This window comes from Barbatula barbatula, assembly GCF_947034865.1.
Source record: "Barbatula barbatula genome assembly, chromosome: 25".
In the NCBI taxonomy this organism is placed as follows: Eukaryota; Metazoa; Chordata; class Actinopteri; order Cypriniformes; family Nemacheilidae; genus Barbatula; species Barbatula barbatula.
Window position 1 is genome coordinate 16,729,477 of NC_136788.1, and position 19,773 is coordinate 16,749,249.

The 19,773-nt window shown below is 39.4% G+C and overlaps 2 protein-coding genes across 4 annotated transcripts in view; both read left to right on the plus strand.

Annotated features, from left to right (window-relative positions):
* Positions 1-2,534, plus strand: part of znf609a (zinc finger protein 609a) — a 71,817-nt gene extending 69,283 nt beyond the window's left edge. For all 3 annotated transcript variants that reach the window (XM_079450356.1, XM_079450357.1, XM_079450358.1), the window contains one exon: positions 50-2,534. The gene's annotated coding sequence lies outside the window, so the exon portion shown is untranslated. The remainder of the gene's footprint in view (positions 1-49) is intronic.
* A 1,710-nt stretch (positions 2,535-4,244) lies between these two features.
* On the plus strand, positions 4,245-18,715 carry gramd2ab (GRAM domain containing 2Ab). The gene is made up of 12 exons (XM_079449554.1): positions 4,245-4,461; positions 8,758-8,879; positions 12,831-12,888; positions 13,283-13,355; positions 13,436-13,539; positions 14,969-15,067; positions 15,338-15,409; positions 15,584-15,646; positions 15,800-15,959; positions 16,550-16,643; positions 16,799-16,906; positions 17,017-18,715. The coding sequence occupies exons 2-12, from the start codon at positions 8,764-8,766 to the stop codon at positions 17,018-17,020; spliced, it is 951 nt and encodes a 316-aa protein (XP_079305680.1). The 5' UTR covers positions 4,245-4,461; positions 8,758-8,763; the 3' UTR covers positions 17,021-18,715.
* The last annotated feature ends 1,058 nt before the right edge of the window (positions 18,716-19,773 follow it).

The following is a 19,773-nucleotide window of genomic DNA, read 5'->3' on the forward strand; positions in this document are numbered from 1 at the left end:
GTCAAGCTTTCAAAATATGCATTTAATTTAATTCTTATTCTCTTTATAGGAAGTGACTGGATTATTTTGTGCGGACATGTGACTGGTTCACGTGAGGACACTGTATGGAGCTTATAACATCAGTTCAATGATGTTCCTGATTTCTTTTCCCGGGTTTCCCGGCGCCTTTGACAACCATTGTCAAGGAAAGTGGAAGGCCACCCTTTCACATTACCAACGAACACCACCGCACGTGTAGACGCCCCCTCTCTGTGCTGCTGGTTACATACTCAGGAGAGAGGAAACACTGTCTTCAGAAAACTCTTTGACCTTATTGTGGGAGGTTTGGAATGAATAATGACATTCTGGAAGTCACTACGTTGTTTTGTGTTCAAACCTGGCCCAAGCTGCTCTGGACTGCTACTCTAGAGCCCTGATGATTACTTTTTTTTCGAAAGATCTCTGCATCTTTGTTGTCGCCTTCACTCTCTATGGACTCTATGCAAGTGGATAAGTCTTGATTTCTTCAGTTAATTTAGGGCAGTAAACTCTGTTCATGCTCCACTAAGCGTTGCTTGAGATGATGGACATTGGTTTTAGATGCACTTCGTGTCCATTGTCACCCAAACTCACTCCATTAACCGTTTGGCATTGGATACGTTTTTTTCCTCAGAAGATAACATTCAGCGCTGGCCTGGTTTTCAGTGTTGTGACGGGGTGTCTGACATTTGGATTATCCGGGCCTTGGAGGAAGGATGAAGCGTTAGCTGCTCTCTGACATGCAGTGTCCCCAAAGGAAGGAGCTTCTGTTTCCAAACTGGATTTTATAGAAACGGGAGTGGATGTGTGGGCAGACAGTCGTATGGGACACAACGTGTGTGTTCGCCAACGGAGACACCAGACTCTGAACTATGTTTGTCTGGTCACAAACTGATCCTTTACGCACGGATACATTGATATGCTGCTTGTGAACCTCATGTCAGAAGAGGGCCATCTTTAAAGCTTGGAGTTACCCCAAGAGTGAGCGATCCAGCATCTGGACCTCAGTCCACATTGATCCACAGACTCACAGAGCACCAAACAATGAAGACGGTCGCTGTAAAAGCGGTCCCTCACTTTGCTCCGTGTGTCTGTATGGTTATAATCCAGCATTAACCCGAACACAGAGCAGTGTGACGTGTGCAGGCGCCGCACCTTTCCTCCCTCACTATGTGCTTTCTGTATATATTGTAAAAAGGAATTATTTTAAAAGAGGTTGTTGGATGCTATTCGATTTTCTTACCTTCTCTCTTTTTTTTTTGTCCGTTAGCCTTTTTTCTACCATTGTTGACATAATATATCAACATGTAGCGGATATAACAACTTTATATTGGAAGGTTGTTTTTTTTTTTACAAATTTTTCTACCCCTCCTCTCCATGCCAAGTCAGTCCCAATCTGCTTTGAAACTTTGTAGAAGCACATGCTGTTTTCTTTTAAGTCGGTTTCTAAATTCTCAAGGGATTTTTATTCAACACGCAAAACGTACAGGCAGCGGTGTGTTCAAACAACAGGAGGAAGTGTTGGGAAAAGAAACAACCTGCACGAGGTGCTATCTGGAGCTAGTTTTCCCAGCGTATCGTGTAGTTATCATCTAATGTGAATCTGAAACTCTCAGGAGAGCATTATTGAAATCACAGCCTTTAAATCATCTCGGCATGATCATCGCTCTCAGCTCTATTCAAGACAAGGCGTTTTTTTAGAACTCTACATATTTTAATATTTAAGAGTCCATGACTTCCTCTTGTCTGTTTTGAACTTCAACTCATGTTAACACGACATTAGTTCATTTTGTTGCTGTAGAAGACCAGGCCAGGTCTTTACATTTCTTTAACTGTATTCTCTGCCAAAACCTAAAACAATCAATAACGGCAGCACTGGTCTCAGACCAGCATGAAGAGGCGACCTCTTGCCAGGATACCATTTTTTGTTATCTATAGTAAAAACCTCACTTTGAGTTGTTCCGTCTTTGCGCATATAGCCAGTTAAACCTGAGCTGTCTGGTGACTTGATTCATAATTGTTGAGGAAAAGCGCTTGATTGTTTTAATTTATTTTGAGGGTTCTTTTTTCTTGTTGTTGTTGTTTTTCTAGTAAGTTCTTGTAGGAAGACCAGTTTGTTTTAACAGTTCACATATTTGTTCACTATGGTCTCAGACGGTGCTAATATAGTCTGCCCTGTGCGATCATCGTGGGAAGAGAAGAGGGAATTCCCTTTTTTTTGTTATTTTCTAGTTTCCAATGGTATTGACCCGCTCCATACCCACAGTGCGCAGCGGCTCAGCGTCTGTCATCGGTACTTGAAAGAAAGATGTTTACACCTCTTCATTTCTGTGTTTGGATACGTTTCTCTTGTAAACCATCCCGCTCTCTTTCCCTGCCTCTGTCCCTCTCTCTCTCTCTTCCTAGGGATCTCTCATGTAAAGTGTAAATTGCTACATTTTTTTTATACAAACTGTAACTTGCCTTTGTACATTTAGGCAGAAAATAAATCTTTTTATGAGACAATCACTCCTGTTAATCTGTGTCTTATCTGTCTGTAAGGATTGTGTGCGCATTGTTATTCATTTAAATGTGTCAGCTGGGAGTTCAGACATGAGCTTTATAAAACGATATAAAGGTATTAACAACATTTGAGCAAGCGGTATCTTTCTTAGCTTGTGTTTTGCTGGCCTCTAGCGGCTGATGATGGAAGTGCAGCGGCATTGTGATATAAATCAACTTCATATTATTTACATTTATGCATTTAGCAGACGCTTTTATCCAAAGTGACTTGCGTCGTATTATCCTATACATTTAACATAGGTATCTGCAATCCCCTGAGATCCAACACACAACCTTGTGCTTTTAACGCAATGCTCTTACCGCTGAGCTACATATTATTTCTTTCCATATTATTTTATTATAATGAATTTATCACAGCTAATGTGTAACAAAAGGAATTATAGCAATTATGCTGTGAAGAATTGACAGAAAGGTTCTCTTGTCATTTTATCGAGCAGCTTCTTGAGGTTTCACTCTGAGATGCCTTTTAAACATTATTCACATCTATTATGGATTATTCTTCATTATTTGGTCCGATTCAAAACATTTTTAATGACATTTTAGCTGAGATGATTTATATTTTTGTAAAACCATTTTTAAAAATGGAAGCATGTGCCTTCCTATCAGAAAGTTTGAGATATCTCAACAGTTTTTTTAAATGAATAAAGAATATCCAATATTGCAAAAAACCTTGACCAAACCTTCAAGCTTGTCTGTCATTTAACAACTACCGGATTCTCACCAGCAGGTGGCGGTGCTTTACCCCACAGTGAAGAAAGCGGTGTTTTAACAACATGTTTTGTGTCCGCGTGTGTCATTTAATGTATTTTAAACAGATCATTCTGTAAATACAATGCGAGGAATAAGCTGGCAATTTAGTGTAGCCTAAACAAATCAGTTCTTTAGACCCTGATCCGATTGTTTTGATGAAATGAAAGTGTTAAATGAGGCGTATCATTCATATTCTGCCAAACTGACCCTCCATCACTTCACAACTGCGTCTCTTTCCTCGCTTTTCTTTCTCTGGGGTACTTGACGCCTCGAGCCCATCGGGTGACCATCACGGGAAACGGCCATAGTTGCCATGGAAACCCCGTGAGCGCCGGAGCGCAATCGATCCCACGAGGCAGGAAAACATTCATTTATTTATTGGATCCGCTTCAAACGGATGTGTCGATCTAAACCCGTGAGAAAGTGATGTTTAAAACACGTCATGTTGCGTTTATAAAATAACGAATCACACTAGTGTGAAAAAGCCCTCGTGACGGGGCTTTATATTCGAGGCACGTGCGCGAATAGAATTCAAGGCGCAAGCGCGCTCTTCCAGCGTCCGCGTGAGCGCGCAAAACACAAGCTGTGTGAGATCAGCATGTTTTCCTTATAATGCGCAAAAAACAACCAAATGAAGCTCATTCCTTACACAGTAATAACAAGATTACTAGCCTACTAATAATAGCAATTCTATTTTTTACTCAAAACAGGTTAAACCGTAAAACTGGCCTGAACTGAGGTGCGTGGCCATGCATTTCGTTAGTTTAACGTGTACTTCAAGCATTCATTCAATGCACAAGACACCCTGAAGATGACAACGAGGGTCTCGCAGGTACATCCGTCCACGTCCTTGAACATCGACTGCAGGGGCCGTGTACCGAGAGGGGGCGGAGTCACACGCACAGGCCGCGCCTCCTTTTGCGCCTTTGCAAAGCGGAGCAACAAGTCGCAACCGGTCTGCAGAATTTCCCGTTGCACGAGCGCTCGGTAACGATCGTCGTTTGCGTCGATTTACTGTCGATATGTGAGCTGCTCTTATTCGACAACCACACGCGAATTACACTGAAATGTAATGGAGGCGCAGATGAGCCGTGTTTGCCGTGTAATGTCGGATTGGAGTTCTCTTTGAAGGTAAGCGACGGAAACATTCACATCCGCTACTGTATCACTGGAGACATTGTTGATACTTGCGTCTCGAGCGTTCTGAGAGATTATTATTGGATACATTACTCATTCTGTTTGATGTCTTCGGTAGAGATACTCGAGCACGTTTGCATCGTTTCATTTCAATAGCGACACAATTTCGAAGAAAACCTTCGTAGTAACGTATTGACGAACATTAAATGCTCAGTGTGTCGCATATATACACAGATTGACAGACAGACAGATGGACGTTAATGTTATTCGATCTTTAATTCTTCTTTAATTACTAATTCACCAGAACATTGTGGTTATATGTGAAGATTTTGGTTCGTAAATCCGTTTTTAATTGTTTTTGTATTGTGCAGTCCAATTAATATCAATAAAACTGCAGTCGGTTGGTTTTGATTCAAGCCACAATAACTAAAAAAATACAGCCAAGTAACACAATAAAAACATGTTGACATAATAAGAAAACATGAATTTTTGGAACTTAAGTGACTTCACGTCACCACGAATTAAAGGCATTTGTATTTAGTTTAACTCTGGTTTTATTACAGTTACTAAAGTTTATGGTGTTTGTATAAAACATACACGTCAATCATTCGATAAACTATGTTTACTGCACTTTAACAATAGTTAAATTATCTTAAGGGTGGTCTGAAACTGTAAATTTTCATGTATTTTCATGTGGTATCAACAGCAGCCGAGTAACTTAAGGAGAGAGAAAGAGAAAGAGTGGAGAAATTGAAACCTCTGGCACTCTTTTATGCTATGGGTGTGTGTGCGTGTGTGTGTGTGTGTGTGCATGCATGCGTGTTCCCACTGTGTTCATCTGTTGTTTTCTGTAACTCAACTCGCTCAATGGACATTCCTGTTGTGATATCCCTTAAGAATACACAAAGCCCTTTGCACTGACTGCTGAAGCTTTGATCCGAAAAATCTCATCATTTTTAATTTTTCCAGCCGTGATGACAGAGGTTCCAGTCAGCGCGGATGACAATCGTTGACCTCTGACACTTATAGGAGATCTTGAAGGGTAAACACACACCCTTTGTGTATGATGGCTATAGCTGGCATGTATTGTTAAAACAGAGTTAGGGGAGGAGATTATTACAATAGGCAGAAGAGATGTGTGTACAAAGCGTTTATAATGAAAGATGAATTATGTTGTCACAGTGACACTGGAATGTGTGGTTTTGTGTCCAGTTAAGTCTGTGTTAATGTTGAGATCAGAAGTCAAACAGGAATGTTGGGCTCCTGTTACACATGCAAATGTCATTAATGTTTGTTTTGGCCAGAAATGACAATGCACATCCAAACGCATGCTAAAAAGATCAACTTTGAATGAATTTATTTTAGCCACATTTTGTTTAGAATAATGGACGGTCAGGAACGGATGAGAACGGAAACGATTATTAAATGTTCATCTGATGTTAATGTATGTGATGTGTTTTCTGACGAGGTTGTCACATTTTGCTTTCAGTTCACGCTGGTTATATTTATCCTCAGGTGTGGTTACTTGAATTTCTGCTCCTTTCAGACATGAATACTGGAATTGTAACCTGCGACGGTCTGTTGATCGCGCATGGATCAGTGTTGTTCATCTTTAATGTCACGAGGCTCTATATACGTTGTTATGTTATAAATGAATAGCTGACTGTTAGTCATCTCAGTCCCAGCGTGTACATGCAAGTCAAGCTGTCGCTCTTTACTGAAGTCGAGCTCTGGAATGTGCTGGGAGGAGATATTTCCCTGCATTTGCATGGTTTCCAACTCCTATGTGTCCACTCAAGTCCACCCATTCTCAACTGGTTTTCATGATGATGCTTTAATGGTTTTTGATAGAAACTGATAAAGATGCTTACGATGGAGTTATTGTGGAAAATGAATTATGAACAAACTGTCCTTCTTAATATAGGCTTAGAGTTATTTCAAGTAATTTAATTTATGTTAAATACTCCTTGTGTGTTGCACGATAAAGTATGATCAAAAAAAAGAATAGATCATATGACTTGGACTCTAGCATCATGTATTGCACTCATGCTGGTTGCCATGGAAACAGTCATGGGTTTTTCTTTCAGTGATTTTTGCGTGTGTATTTAAGCGTCGTGCTTGAAAAATCCTTCAGTGCATGTACTCGATGCGAAGCATACTACAAAGCACCAGTTATAGTCAGCGGCAGTATTTGTGGCCTTTCGTTTACCTGTAACCTGAAAAGTGTGCACGTCGACTCCACAAACCCACAAGGGACCTTTTTAAAGCCGTTACCATGGTGATGTGAAGGACCGTTGTTAGTGAGATCTCACATCTGTGTGAGGACTTCAAAGGAAACGAGATGTCTCAAGTAACAAAGAAACAAATATGAAACCTGGGAAGTTTGCATTGCCACAGGCGTCCACCACTTCACAAGAAAAGACTTTCAAGACAAAGGTTTAAAAATGATACAACATTTTGAAAAACAGCCACAACAATATAGACGATGGATATTGTGTGACCACTTTCAGAGCGATTTTTATCCAGTGTATGAAAGATAAAACATTAGCCGGGTTCCCATCATATTTTGAAGTCTCGCATCGAGTGATGGAAACTCCACATTTCAAAGTAAAAACCTTATATAATTTTCTGGCTAAAACAGTTAATGCGAATGATAGGAGATGGAAACGCATTTGCTGAATAAATTCTGACGTAGCGAACATTAAAGCCACGAGACGAAGCGGCCGTTACGGTTGATTGAGTCTTTCTGGTTTCCAGATCTTCCTCGCTTGAGGAACTTGATGGAAACGCACCGATCTTTCCTGTTATAATAGCAAACTTTGAAAACATTGGCATCACGTTGGGATGGAATCCCGGCTATTGAATAAAAGTCCATTTGAGTTTAAAGGATTCACGCATTGAGGACATTAAAGCAGAGCGTGAGCTTTGTATAAACATGAAATAAAAATAAATCTTCAGTCGACGTGAATGATAATATAGGAATCTTTACAGTTCTTGATGTGAAATGTTACTTAGAAAATCGATTTATGATTTTTGACTGGGAAACCGCATGCGTGCCGGTGTAAAAGCACAATATTGTGAGACTGCGATGACATTTGCCCGAGCTCCTTTTGATTTTCCCAGGGGTTCATGTGTTCACGGCCTGGATGAGCTCCAGGAAAAACAATCGCTCTCCCCATAACACTGGTGTTTAGAAGAAGCCATGACAGTTGCTTACCAAGAGATGATCAGAGATCAGTGCACTGTACTCTTGTGTCAGGATAGAAATCATTGGCTTTATTTCTGGAAACTTCCTACAATACATAATGAATAAAGCATCTTATTGATCCATATGTCATGATATATCTATTTGGATGTGAACATTTCTATATCGGTTTACTTGTATCTTAAAGCAGAGGTGTTGGGCGTTTGTGTTGTCAGCGTGTCTGTGGTCATTCACACCTCTATATTTAATGCTTGTTATCAGCTTATTTCTCACTCAGCCCATCGATTCAGACGCTGCGGGTTGGTGGGTTATATTTAGAAGTTGTTATCACTTGTCAGTGCGTTTGCTCTGTGCCGACAGTGTTCAAAAATCCACAAGAGAACGTTTGCAGATTTTTTACTACTAACATTTAAAGGGACGGTACTTGAAATGATGTGTTTGACAGAATGATTTTCAATCAAAAGCTTTCTGTTACAGTAACAGAAGTGAACATGTGACATGCTTACAGCTCTCTTAAAGGGACGGTTCTCCCAAAAATATAAAGGTCACCCTCATGTGGTTGTAAACCTCTTCAGTGGAACATAAAAGATGATATTTCGAGAAATTGTTTTGGATTTAATGAACGTTCTTGAAAATACTTTCTTTTTTTGTCCCGCAGAAGAAAGAAAGTCATTGTACTTTTTGTGTGAATTGTCCCTTTAACGCCGTCAGCAGATGAATATTTCAGTAGGTGTCTCTGTGTTGTTGTTTGTTCGGGGGGTTTTAATTCGACGTTTGACTCATTCTCACACGCTGACTGATCCGATTAATATGATTCGCCCACATTAGCTTGTTGTACTGATGCCTGTTTTTACTGTGGCTGGCAGTTTTGAGGTCACTCTAATCCCAATAAACTAATGCACTTTTCTAGGTCATGTCTTCTGAGGTCCTGCGTCACGACAAACACAGGCGTCAAGTTCTGTGTCTTTTTTACAGGAAGAGAAAAAAGTGTTTCAAACGTCTGTCTTTGTGTTTGTTTTGCTCTATAGTACACATGCTGTTTCACTTTATGAAAAGAGCTCATATGTGTTGTTATTTCTTAACAGAGAATAATGACGGCGCTCATCGAACAGGCCGATGACATGGGCCTGGTGACGCCGATCGAGCTGACGGACCCCCAGAAGGAGGACGACCCCCAATGCCCCGCCCACTTCAGACAGAGCCTCATGTGAGTACCACACACAATTTACATTGACTGTAGGATTCGAGACGGAGTCACACACAAATGCAGGGATGTGTTTTATAAATACACACACATCGGGGCGACATCTGTCTATAAGATCTCTATAAGCCGTGTCATGTCTGTGAAATCCACCACCAGCCGGTTCTTGTTCTTCACATACTGGTTTGTGTTCAGGGTTGGGCAGCAGTTCATCCATAACATAACACACACACACAAACTCCTCTAACCTCTGAGCTTACGTAATGATGCTTTCATTAGGTTAATAAAACGTTTTCAGGCGATAAAGTTATGAAATCACATCAGGTTTGTTGTAGCTCGTGTGTATAACAGCGATATTTCCATCTGAGTGACACGATGAAACATGTGCAGGCGGATGATGCTGTAGTGTGTGTGTCTTCACAAACACAGCGTCTCTGAGGACAAATTTGATCTTCTCAAACCAGATTAGTCCAATGAGCCTTCAAAGCCAAATCTCTGGAGACGACACAAAGGGTGTTATTACTCAGTGACGCAGGTTTGGTGAACTGCACAGGGACTGGGTCAAAAATCACCCTGTTTACTTTCTAAAACACACACTTGTGCTCCTGTTGTGCTCATCCGCTCGTGTGTCGCGTGTGTTGTGTTCCGGCAATAAAAACACAGTCAAAATAAAGAAAAACATGAATATGGCGTCAGTCGCTTGTTTTTCAATTAACATCAAGGCCAGCGTCAGAAATTCCCTCTGGAAATCTGAGATGAAATTAAGAGTATGACATCGACTGAAGGGAGATATCCAGCTGATCAAATCTAAAAGCTGTCACTGGGTTTTTGGCAAGTGTTGTTTTAGAATAACAGTGTGGTGAAATGTCAACAAACATGTTAAAACCAATAAACAGACTTGATATGCAATTCAAGCACACTGTATACTTCTGAGCAGTAAAAGCGCATGTTATTATTTCATTTAGTTTCTTTTGCAATCTTCATTCGGTTCGGTATAAAATGTGTGAATATGTCTGATAAAAGGGTCAAGGAAGAGAGGTTTTGTGGACTCTGCTTGTGTTGTGTAGAAGATCATAATAGAGAAGTGTTTTACACACAGTCGACGCGTCATATAGTGTGCACACTAGAAATACCTCACTAGATTGTGTTCGTGTCAGATACGTGCACAGGATTTCTTTATTATTTCAGGAGAGCAACCGTTGCGTTTCAAGGGAACAATGAAACTAACATTATTACGTCTTAAGATGAGAATATATTTTTAACTGTGGCATATGCGCCGAAAACGAGAGAACGCTGCCTTCCACACAGTTTATAAATCCTGGCCGGGAAAAATGGCACGTATGGTCACCCTAAATAGTATGGTGTGATCTATTAAAAGAAATCCCAAGAGCGCGTGCGTGCATGTGTGTGTTATCCCCTCTCTCGCTCTCTTTCTATGTGTGTGCATTCTCTCTCTCTCTCTCTCTCTCTCTCTCTCTCTCTCTCTCTCTCTCTCTCTCTCTCTCTCTGTCTCTCTCTCTCTCTCTCTCTCTCTCTCTCTCTCTCTCTCTCTCTCTCTCTCTCTCTGTCTCTGTCTCTGTCTCTCTCTTAAAGGATTCTTTGTGCATCTAATGAGTCCCATTTTCTCTCTATTGTTTCCACACTATGTGGCTCTCATCTGTGACAGAACATCACACACACACACACACACACACACTAATATACACACATGCACAGACACCAACCATAGACGTCTAATATTTTGTGTCCAGATATGGATATAAATGTGTCAGAGTAGATTTGTCTTTCTCTGCAGAAAGTGTGTGTGTGTGTAAACATGGCTTGATGTGTTTTGACAGCTCTGTGATGTGAAGAGCTCATCTGTATTCGTCTGGTTCACTGCTATAAGGAGGCGACACAAGAAACATTTGAAAGAGGAAAATGTAATTTCACGTGTTGCTCTTTGATGGTTTATGAGCGGGATTGAATGACACATGACACGGGACGGTGTGTGCGTGACGAATGTTCATGTGGTCTTACTGATGTCCTAAAGTTCTGTTGAGATCATGTTTGCGAGACTGAATCTTGCACGTGTATATCACATCCATACTTAGCCTAAATATTTGTAGCATGACATGAGTTGATTTGTGTTCGTGTAACCGAAGGTGGAAGTCAAGCGGTTATGGAGAAACTCATGTGTGGTTGTGTTGAAGCAACAGAATGGAACGACAGGTTGCACAAGGATCTCACCAGCTTTTTCTGTTGATGTGAAACGCTCAGTTACGTGAGCCGGCGTTTAAATGCATTCTTTAATGTAAAGTTACCTTGGTGTTTAAGAAACATACTGTGTTTTCTTCTTTATAGACTAAATTCAGCTTTAAAAGAGTTCTTACACAGCAGTGCATGTTGAAAAGCGGCAGAAATAATCTAGAAAGAGGAAAAAAAACAGGAAGAGTAACGCTTCTTTTGGTAAAATCTCTCTTGCAGCGTGTGCTTGCTTCATATGACACACAGCTGCTTACAAAAGAGATGAAACTGTGATAATGTGAGGTTATAATGTGCTCTTGGCTGTACGTTGCAGAGACAGCTGATGTGTTCCAGGAAGGAAACAAAAGGAGAGCAACATCCGAACGCTGTGAACTCGCTGAAGCCATAAACAATGATGGATTGTTTGTGTCAGGAAGTTCAGGGAATTGGGTGAAAAAAGGGACTTTCTGGAACGAAGCCGGGAAAAACCTTCAAGTAAAATATGAGGCGGATGTGTGTGGAGGTGGACTCTTGTCCCGGTTCTTTAAGGTTCACTGGTGTCATTTGCACATATTTGCCTCTGGTTGGAATGAAAGATCTGCTTTTGGGGTTCACATCTGTTTGTCAACTCAACACACATTTTGAATGCAATTTGCATCCCCTGGGTCCTGAGCAAAAGACCGTAGGAGGACGTGGAGAAAAAGAGACATGTTCCTGTTATTGCTGTGCGTATGTGAACACACGTTTGTCATTTGTTTTGCATGGGAAGAATATTTGTGAAGACGACATTTGCATCTTCACATTTTACGGATGTAATTCTGTGAGCATTGGAGAGAATATTTCTACTTATTTATCGTTTACTCAAACTATAACATTATTTCTGTTCATTGAAATCAAAAAACATTTACATTAGGCCGAAACGTTATATGAAAACCTAAACTAAATTTAGAAATGTTTTTATTCAATCGAAGCTCAACTTATATAAGTTTTAGTTTATATATATATGTTACAGGTCCCGGCCAAGGGAGGAACTGTATTGAGATTAAACTCTTTTTGAATAAAAGAGAAAGAGAGACGAGAGTTTGCTGTTAGTCAAGCGGTCCTCTGTGTTGTCTTATTAATAAACAGTGTTTAAACCATAAAGAAAATGCCATATGTAAACTGAATACTTAATTCATATACTGTATACATATAAACACTTAAATAACAAATAGATCAAATCATCCAATAACTCTCACACAGCTCTTTTTACACAATAAACTTAACTTGTATAAAGACACTTGTGTAGTACGTTAAACATTTTAGTCAATTCGATATTATTTGTTCAAATGTCACTCTGAATATAAAATGTGATGTTTATGACATGACGTCTATTTAAAATAATAATAATGAACTATTCAGTATAAATGAACATTCGTTTGACTTTAAAGCATATGAATAACAGATTTGATCTCAGATTGGTCATTTTAATCAACCTTTTTGAATAAAAGAGAAAGAGAGACGAGAGTTTGCTGTTAGTCGAGCGGTCCTCTGACGAAGCATCACAGTTGTCACGGTAACTCCAGCTCTTGACTGCCTCCAGCTCTACACTCTTATGCTGGGACCACACCAAAAGATCTTTTACTTTTAGACATTTTAGTTCAATTTGTATTATATAATTAATATAAACAAATGAATATAATAAAAAAATATGCTTTAAGTAATTTATGAATAATGTTTGTGTGTTTTCAGGTTACAGCTCATAGACGATCTGACCTATGAAGATGTCAAGAAATGCTACAGGGGTTCAGTAAGTTCTTATTTTGCTTCTCACATTACTAACTGGCTCTGAATCATCTGTGTCAAATGATGGAAACATGAAATGTAAACCGTTTAATCTCAATGAATGAAACCGCTCGTGAAGTTTACCGTTGTATGTCGTGCAAGATTGTGGTTAAACATTACAAACGTCTTTGCTCATGAGTCACGATCCTCTTCATTTATACGAACCCTCGGGCGCTTTTTATCAGGTGGAATCAGTTCATGTAAATGAGCTGGCTGAGGATGGGCGGAGTCTGTCAGGTGGAATGTCCAAGATCATTAACGTCCAATCAGATTGCAGCGTGTGTGATGTGAAAAATGAAAGAGGATGTTATAATAAAGCGTTTGTTCTGTTAGATATCAACGGCATGTTTTCTTCACAGACCGTCAGCAAATACAACTCACAGTACCACAAACTCTTCTCAGCCGTCCCAAACGAGGAGATTCTCATGAAAGGTAAAGTATCTTCATCATCTTCATCATCTGTGTGCTGTGTTTATACCTGAAAGTGACGTGTTGTTGTGTGTTTGCTGTAGTATATTCCTGTGCTCTTCTGCGGGATATCTTGCTCCAGGGAAGACTTTACATCTCAAGAAACTGGCTGTGTTTCTATGCCAACCTGTTCGGGAAAGACATCAAGGTGTGTGCTGAATACATGTGACTGTTCTTTAATGCGCGCGCGACATGTGATATTTTCTCAACAGTAAAGCATATTTTACCTCATGTTTATGTTGTTCTGTACAATAATAATATATTTGCAACTTTCCTGTGAGCAAACCACATACAAAACAGTCGAGCTTTATAATACTTGATGTGTAAAGATCCCTCAGTCATGAAACACGAATGAAAATATGAGAGCGTTTTAATAGTGTGATTTACAGGCTACGATATTAAAGTCATGAAGAAGAATATAATGTGGTTATGGTTGGATCTAAAATATTTAATAGGCTTAAGGTTTTATTTGTGAGTGCCATATTACTTAATATAAACATTTGTTAATGATATATTTATATATATAATTGTTTATTGCTACATGGACAAAATACATACTGTAGTTAATGAAGTATACATAGTATTTGTTACTATACTATTTATGAATCTTACTACTGTTTACTATAGTAAATACTGTTGTATACTTTAATATTACTAAAGAAGGGTTAAAAACTTTTATAAAAACAAAATACTTTCTATGAATTTTAACACCGTTTACTACAGTAAACACTTTAGTATACTTTAATATTTACTAGAGTAAGGTTCACAAACACTAAATGATCTATGAATCTTAGTACATTTACATTCAGTCATTTAGCAGACGCTTTTATCCAAAGATAAGAATAGTGAGGTTTGAAGGTTTTTTTTTTACTACTGTTTACTATAGTTAATACTGTTGTATACTTCACTATTTACTAAAGGAGGATTAAATAACAAACTCGATGCTTTCTCAGAATTTTAACACCGTTTACTATAGTAAACACTGTAGTTAGATTTAAAAACACAATACTATACTGTACTCTAGTGTTAACTGTAGTTAACGGCATTAAAATTCATGGATAGATCAGATACATATAGTACTTTCATATAGTTGATACAGTACTTTCATATTTACTAGAGTGTGGTTCAAAAACACTTTGTGGTTTACTATAGTAAATCCTGAATTACACTAGTATGCTTTATGGTGGTATTGATGGTTTGATGGATAACCTGATGTGAGCTGTAAGTAGGTCTGTGGTACAGAGCGTTTGTACTGTAATGTACTGTAGTAACACTTTGGCCTGAAGTCACAATTGCTCCACAGTAGCGATATATCGAGTTCATGACCTCATTTAGACTCGACGCTCTCTCTAAAATCTGTTGACATTTCATCTGTCCCAGACACTGTGTTCCATCTGTTTTGGATGATTGTATTCTGTTTGTTTTGTCTTGTTGAACACTGATAGAACTGAAAGTACAAAGATTCAGGCCATGGAGTGAATGCGCTTCGTTTGATATGACATGCATCTGAAGGTTATGGATCTGACATTGAAACGGAATCCGGTTGTAACGTCTTTGAATCTTTTCTGATGGTTCAGGTGGCCATACCGGTGGTCTCTGTGCGCTTGGTCAAAAAACACAAGACAGCCGGACTGGTTCCCAACGGCCTCGCCATCACCACAGACACCAGTCAGAAGGTGCAGAAACACACACGTGCACATCTGCACACATGCACACGCATGTGACGACGGTTATGAAGTGGTCTGGTGCAGTGCCAGTCCAAACCCTCATCATGATGCCAAAGCACAGAGTTCAATAAGATCTCAGCAGATCATTCTGATGTATTTGACAAAAAACTCTGAATGATCTTGATCCTTTCTTTCAGACAGGAGATTAAACTGATTCTTTTGCTAAATTCATCAGTGGTTGTTTATTCAACTTTATTTGTGTTTTATTTCTTTTTATAGTATGTTTTTGTGTCTCTGCTGTCCCGGGACAGTGTGTATGATGTGCTCAGAAGAATCTGCACACACTTACAGGTGACACACACACACACACACACACTAGAGGTCATCATTTATAAATGGTCAATTTTTTTGTTGCTTAGTAACACATAAACCGCCTGACACATAAATGCATGTTCAGCCATTAACAAGTGTGTATATTTACTGTGATGCACAACGACAGAAACATCATTTGATGGTTATTTTCAGGTGAACGGAAAAAAGAGTTTGAGTTTGAAGGAGTTTCTGGAGGAGCCCGGCTCTCTGTCAACGGTACGAATTCTATACAGCTTATAACACACACACACACACACACACATTCATTCATTCGGCTTTTATTTATACTGTTCGTTCATGAGACCACAGTGCAGTCATCATGTTTGTTTGATGTTTATACAGTCTGAAATGTTTCTCTCTGGTGGTCAGGATGAGTTTCCAGTAACCACTGACTTCACACCAGTGTTGAAATGGCGCAGGAAGCCGTCAGTACCGTCGGTGTCGTCGTCTCTACCGGACCTGCTGGGAAACTCCACCAGCAGTTTGAGTGCAGGAGACGCGATGTACACGGCCGAGACCCCACTCGAGGGTAACACACACACACATATATATATACACACCCGCACATACATCTAAATACATACACATGCACTGCAGAGACCCCACTGGAGGGTAACACACACACATATATATATAAATATATATACACACAAACACACACATACATATATATACATACACTGCAGAGACCCCACTCGAGGGTAACACACACACACACATATATATAAATATATATGCACACAAACACACACATACATACACACAGCAAAGACCCCGCTCGAGGGTAACACACACACACACACTATTGACCTTCCCTCACAGTAAACTTAACCTCCATCATTTATTGACTATGCAAATAATGAAAGGCAAATATTGTGTTTGTGGAGTTTATTTGTCATTCTGCATATTAATATCAGTTGTGTGTACTGTTCATCTCTTGATGTATTTACACAGTATTCTGACTCTTTTTCCACTTCACTCTTTTGCCTGAAATGATGTTGACACAATGATATTTTGGATGAAGCAGTAACCACCAGTCTGAGACGCTCTTTCAATGTTGTGTAAACAGACCGAATGTATTTCTCTGCATGAAGTGATGTGATGTTTTGTGTTGTGTAGACAGACATCTGGAGGCTGAGAAGATTCTACTGTCTGAACCGGTGCAGGAACTCGGTCAGATGGAATATCATCTCCTGAAGTTCTTCATACTGCTGTGAGTCCAAAGCTCCATACCTTTTCATCTGTTTAATGTCGCCCTCTGCTGGTCACAGACCTCATTTGAATCGGACTGTTTCTTTAAAAGAATAAAAGTCTTTATTATGTGGAAAAACATGATTGAGAAACGTTTTGTGTGTTTGTGTTCGACAGCATCATTCTGCTGATCATTTCTTCATGTTATCTGGCGTTTCGCGTGTGTAGTCTGGAACAGCAGCTCTCATTCCTCAACACACAACCTTCAATGTCCATGAGAGACAGGTACACACACACCAAAATCATGTGTTTGCGTTGTATTATCAATGGCATTAAAACATTATCGTTCACGTTCTGACTGTTTTGTGTACATTGACGTTTGGTTCTTCTTCCAGGTAACCCTGGTTCACACCTGTGCCAGCAGTGCAGATCGCATACAGCCGTCGCAGGAGATCAGCGATAAATCCGCTCGATGTAGTGAAGTACAGTAGTGTTTAGCTATTCAGCCAGCGGAGGGCGAGACGGAGCGACCCGAGCGTTCTGTGCCGCCTGCTCTTCTGTGAGGATTCCCTACAGCGGGAACACCTGGCTTTACCTAACACATGTGTGTCGAGGATATATCCAGAATACAGGACAATATCTGCCGGGGTCGGGCTAGACTTCCTTGTTACGTTCATCCACCTAACGCTTTCCGACCCTGATGTCGAGAGACTGTAGATGTCTGGATATTTTATATCTATATTTTGAACTCACTGTTTGTGTCTCTAGATGTTTTTGTTAACATTTCACATAACCAAGCTGGAGTGTGTACAGTTACCAGTGTTTACTACACTGCAAATGAACAGAGAATATATCTTAAGTTGAGCCATCATGCTTTGAAAAACCCTAATAAATGTATTTTTAAGTTTCGGCAAGTTCTCTTACAGCTGCAGTGTACAAGAAGAGTTTTCAAGAAAGACCGATGTGTTTTCGCAGCTGTTCGATACGCATTTTATCCTTAAAATCATCTCCAATCATTTTAAAGCTTCAGAAATGACCGTACAAATCACGACGGTGTATAAACGGAGGTTATTCAGGTCAAAGTAAAGTGATAAAGGGTTTTGAAGCCGGAAAATGGTCATCACTTCTGATGGAATCTCTCGACAGATGTTCCAGACAGACAGCGGGTGGTACACTTTGTCTATTATGAAAACGTGTGTATGGCATTTAAATGCACTGTCGGTGGAGCCCGCAGGTTGAACTTGAAATATTTGCTTGCATGTCAGGCATGCAAACACATGCTAGATGATGTATGAGATCCATATTTAATACAGTGATTGAATTGTTAGGTTGTGATGTACGTGAGAGGTTATGTGTGTACTGCTGATGTTTTGTACAAATGGAACGTAACGGTGCAAATAATGTCATGCATGTGATTTTGGCTTCGCTGTAAGAAAGTAAAATTGTTTTTTAATTATCTGACACAACACAGGTAGAGAGTGAAATCTAATAAATACTTTCAACAGATTATTAATGATGATTTGTTTTGGTGGATATGAGAGGAACAATGTGTGTTTCTGTATTCAGCCAATAGGGCCCGACAAAACATCAAATTTGTACTTTTTCAGATTATTTCAATATTTGTACATTTAAAAACCTTTGCAATTGTTTCATATAGAATCGAAACAACCCTTGCGGTTATAATGCACTATTAGGATATTTCGTTTGAACAAAAAAATCTACTAAAGTATACTTTTCTGTCTAATTTTGACGTGCTAAGCAGACGTAGAAGTTTACTACGTCACACTTAAAGTTTACTTAAAAATACACTTTATAAAGTTAAAAGATGACCGATGTAGTCCCGAGTAGTATTCTATTGATACGCTACACTTACAAGTATACCAGAACTTCTAGTAGATTTAAAAATCTGTTTGCTCTTTGCTTCTAGAAACATAAAGATTCAATTCAACTAGATTTCTATTGTGTTTTCACAATTTGGCAATGTTGCAAAGGTCGCTCGACACAAGATCAAATGATCTTTAAATGAAGTTGTTTATGAAGCTGCTTACGAGGTTAATAGATGTCAACTTGAATAAATGGTTTCGCTGTATCGTGTTCTATTTGTGTTTTTTCTTCATGGTTTATTTTGGAGGTTGCGATATGGTTTGTGTGTGACACACCGGGTTCCTCGAGGCGTTAGACTGAGATCGGAGGTGAACAATGTCTGGAATGTTCCATCAAACCCTTTGAGGGTCACGGTGAGGGAGATTTGACCCCACAGGTCACTTCAACACTGTGTGTAACACTTGCTGTGTATTAACTGTGCTTTTGAAACTCGGACGCTTGAAAATGAACAAACATTTGATAATAAATCAAACATCTGCTGGTGTTTGACAGAAGAGTCTGAGGGAGTTTGATACGCTTCATGTGAATACAGAGTCTGTTTAGTAGTCTGTGTGTGTTCGAAACAATGACACAATGCTCTGAAAACACTTTCATTAGCGTCTGGTGTTCACATACAGATGTTGGTGTCAGTAAATCTCTTTTATGTGAGTTGAGCAGTTCATATGCGGTGTGAGATCACAACATTTCTCACTCGAATCTGGAGTTTATTTAAAGGGACAGATCACCTAAAAATAAAAAATCTGTCTGTATTAACTAACCCTCATGTTGTTTCTAACCTGTAACCATTTCTTTGTTGTGTTAAACACTGAAGAAGATACAGTATTTGTAAGAATGTCTGTAACCAAACAGATCTCATCTCTCATTGACTCCCATAGTATTTATATTCCCTACTATAGCTGTTTGGTTATTCACATTCTTCCAAATATCCTCCGTTGTGTTCAGCACAGAGAAATGTTTACAGGTTTGAAACAACACGAGGGTTAGTTAATAAAGACTGACTTTTCATTTTGGAGTGAACTGTCACTTTAATCGCTTTAACTGAGTTACACCTTCATGTTCACAAAGGAAAACACATCTAGAATTTTCAAAGAAGATTATTGATCTGGACTCTTATGTCAGATTGATTTCATACACTGCATTGGACACTAATTCAGTCCCTTCTGTGTTGGAGGAGATATGATCCTGTGAGATGTGAGTTTATTTTCCTAAGGCGGGTCCAGTTAAAAGATTCTCTGACATTTCAGAACCGCTGGAGATTTTAAATAACG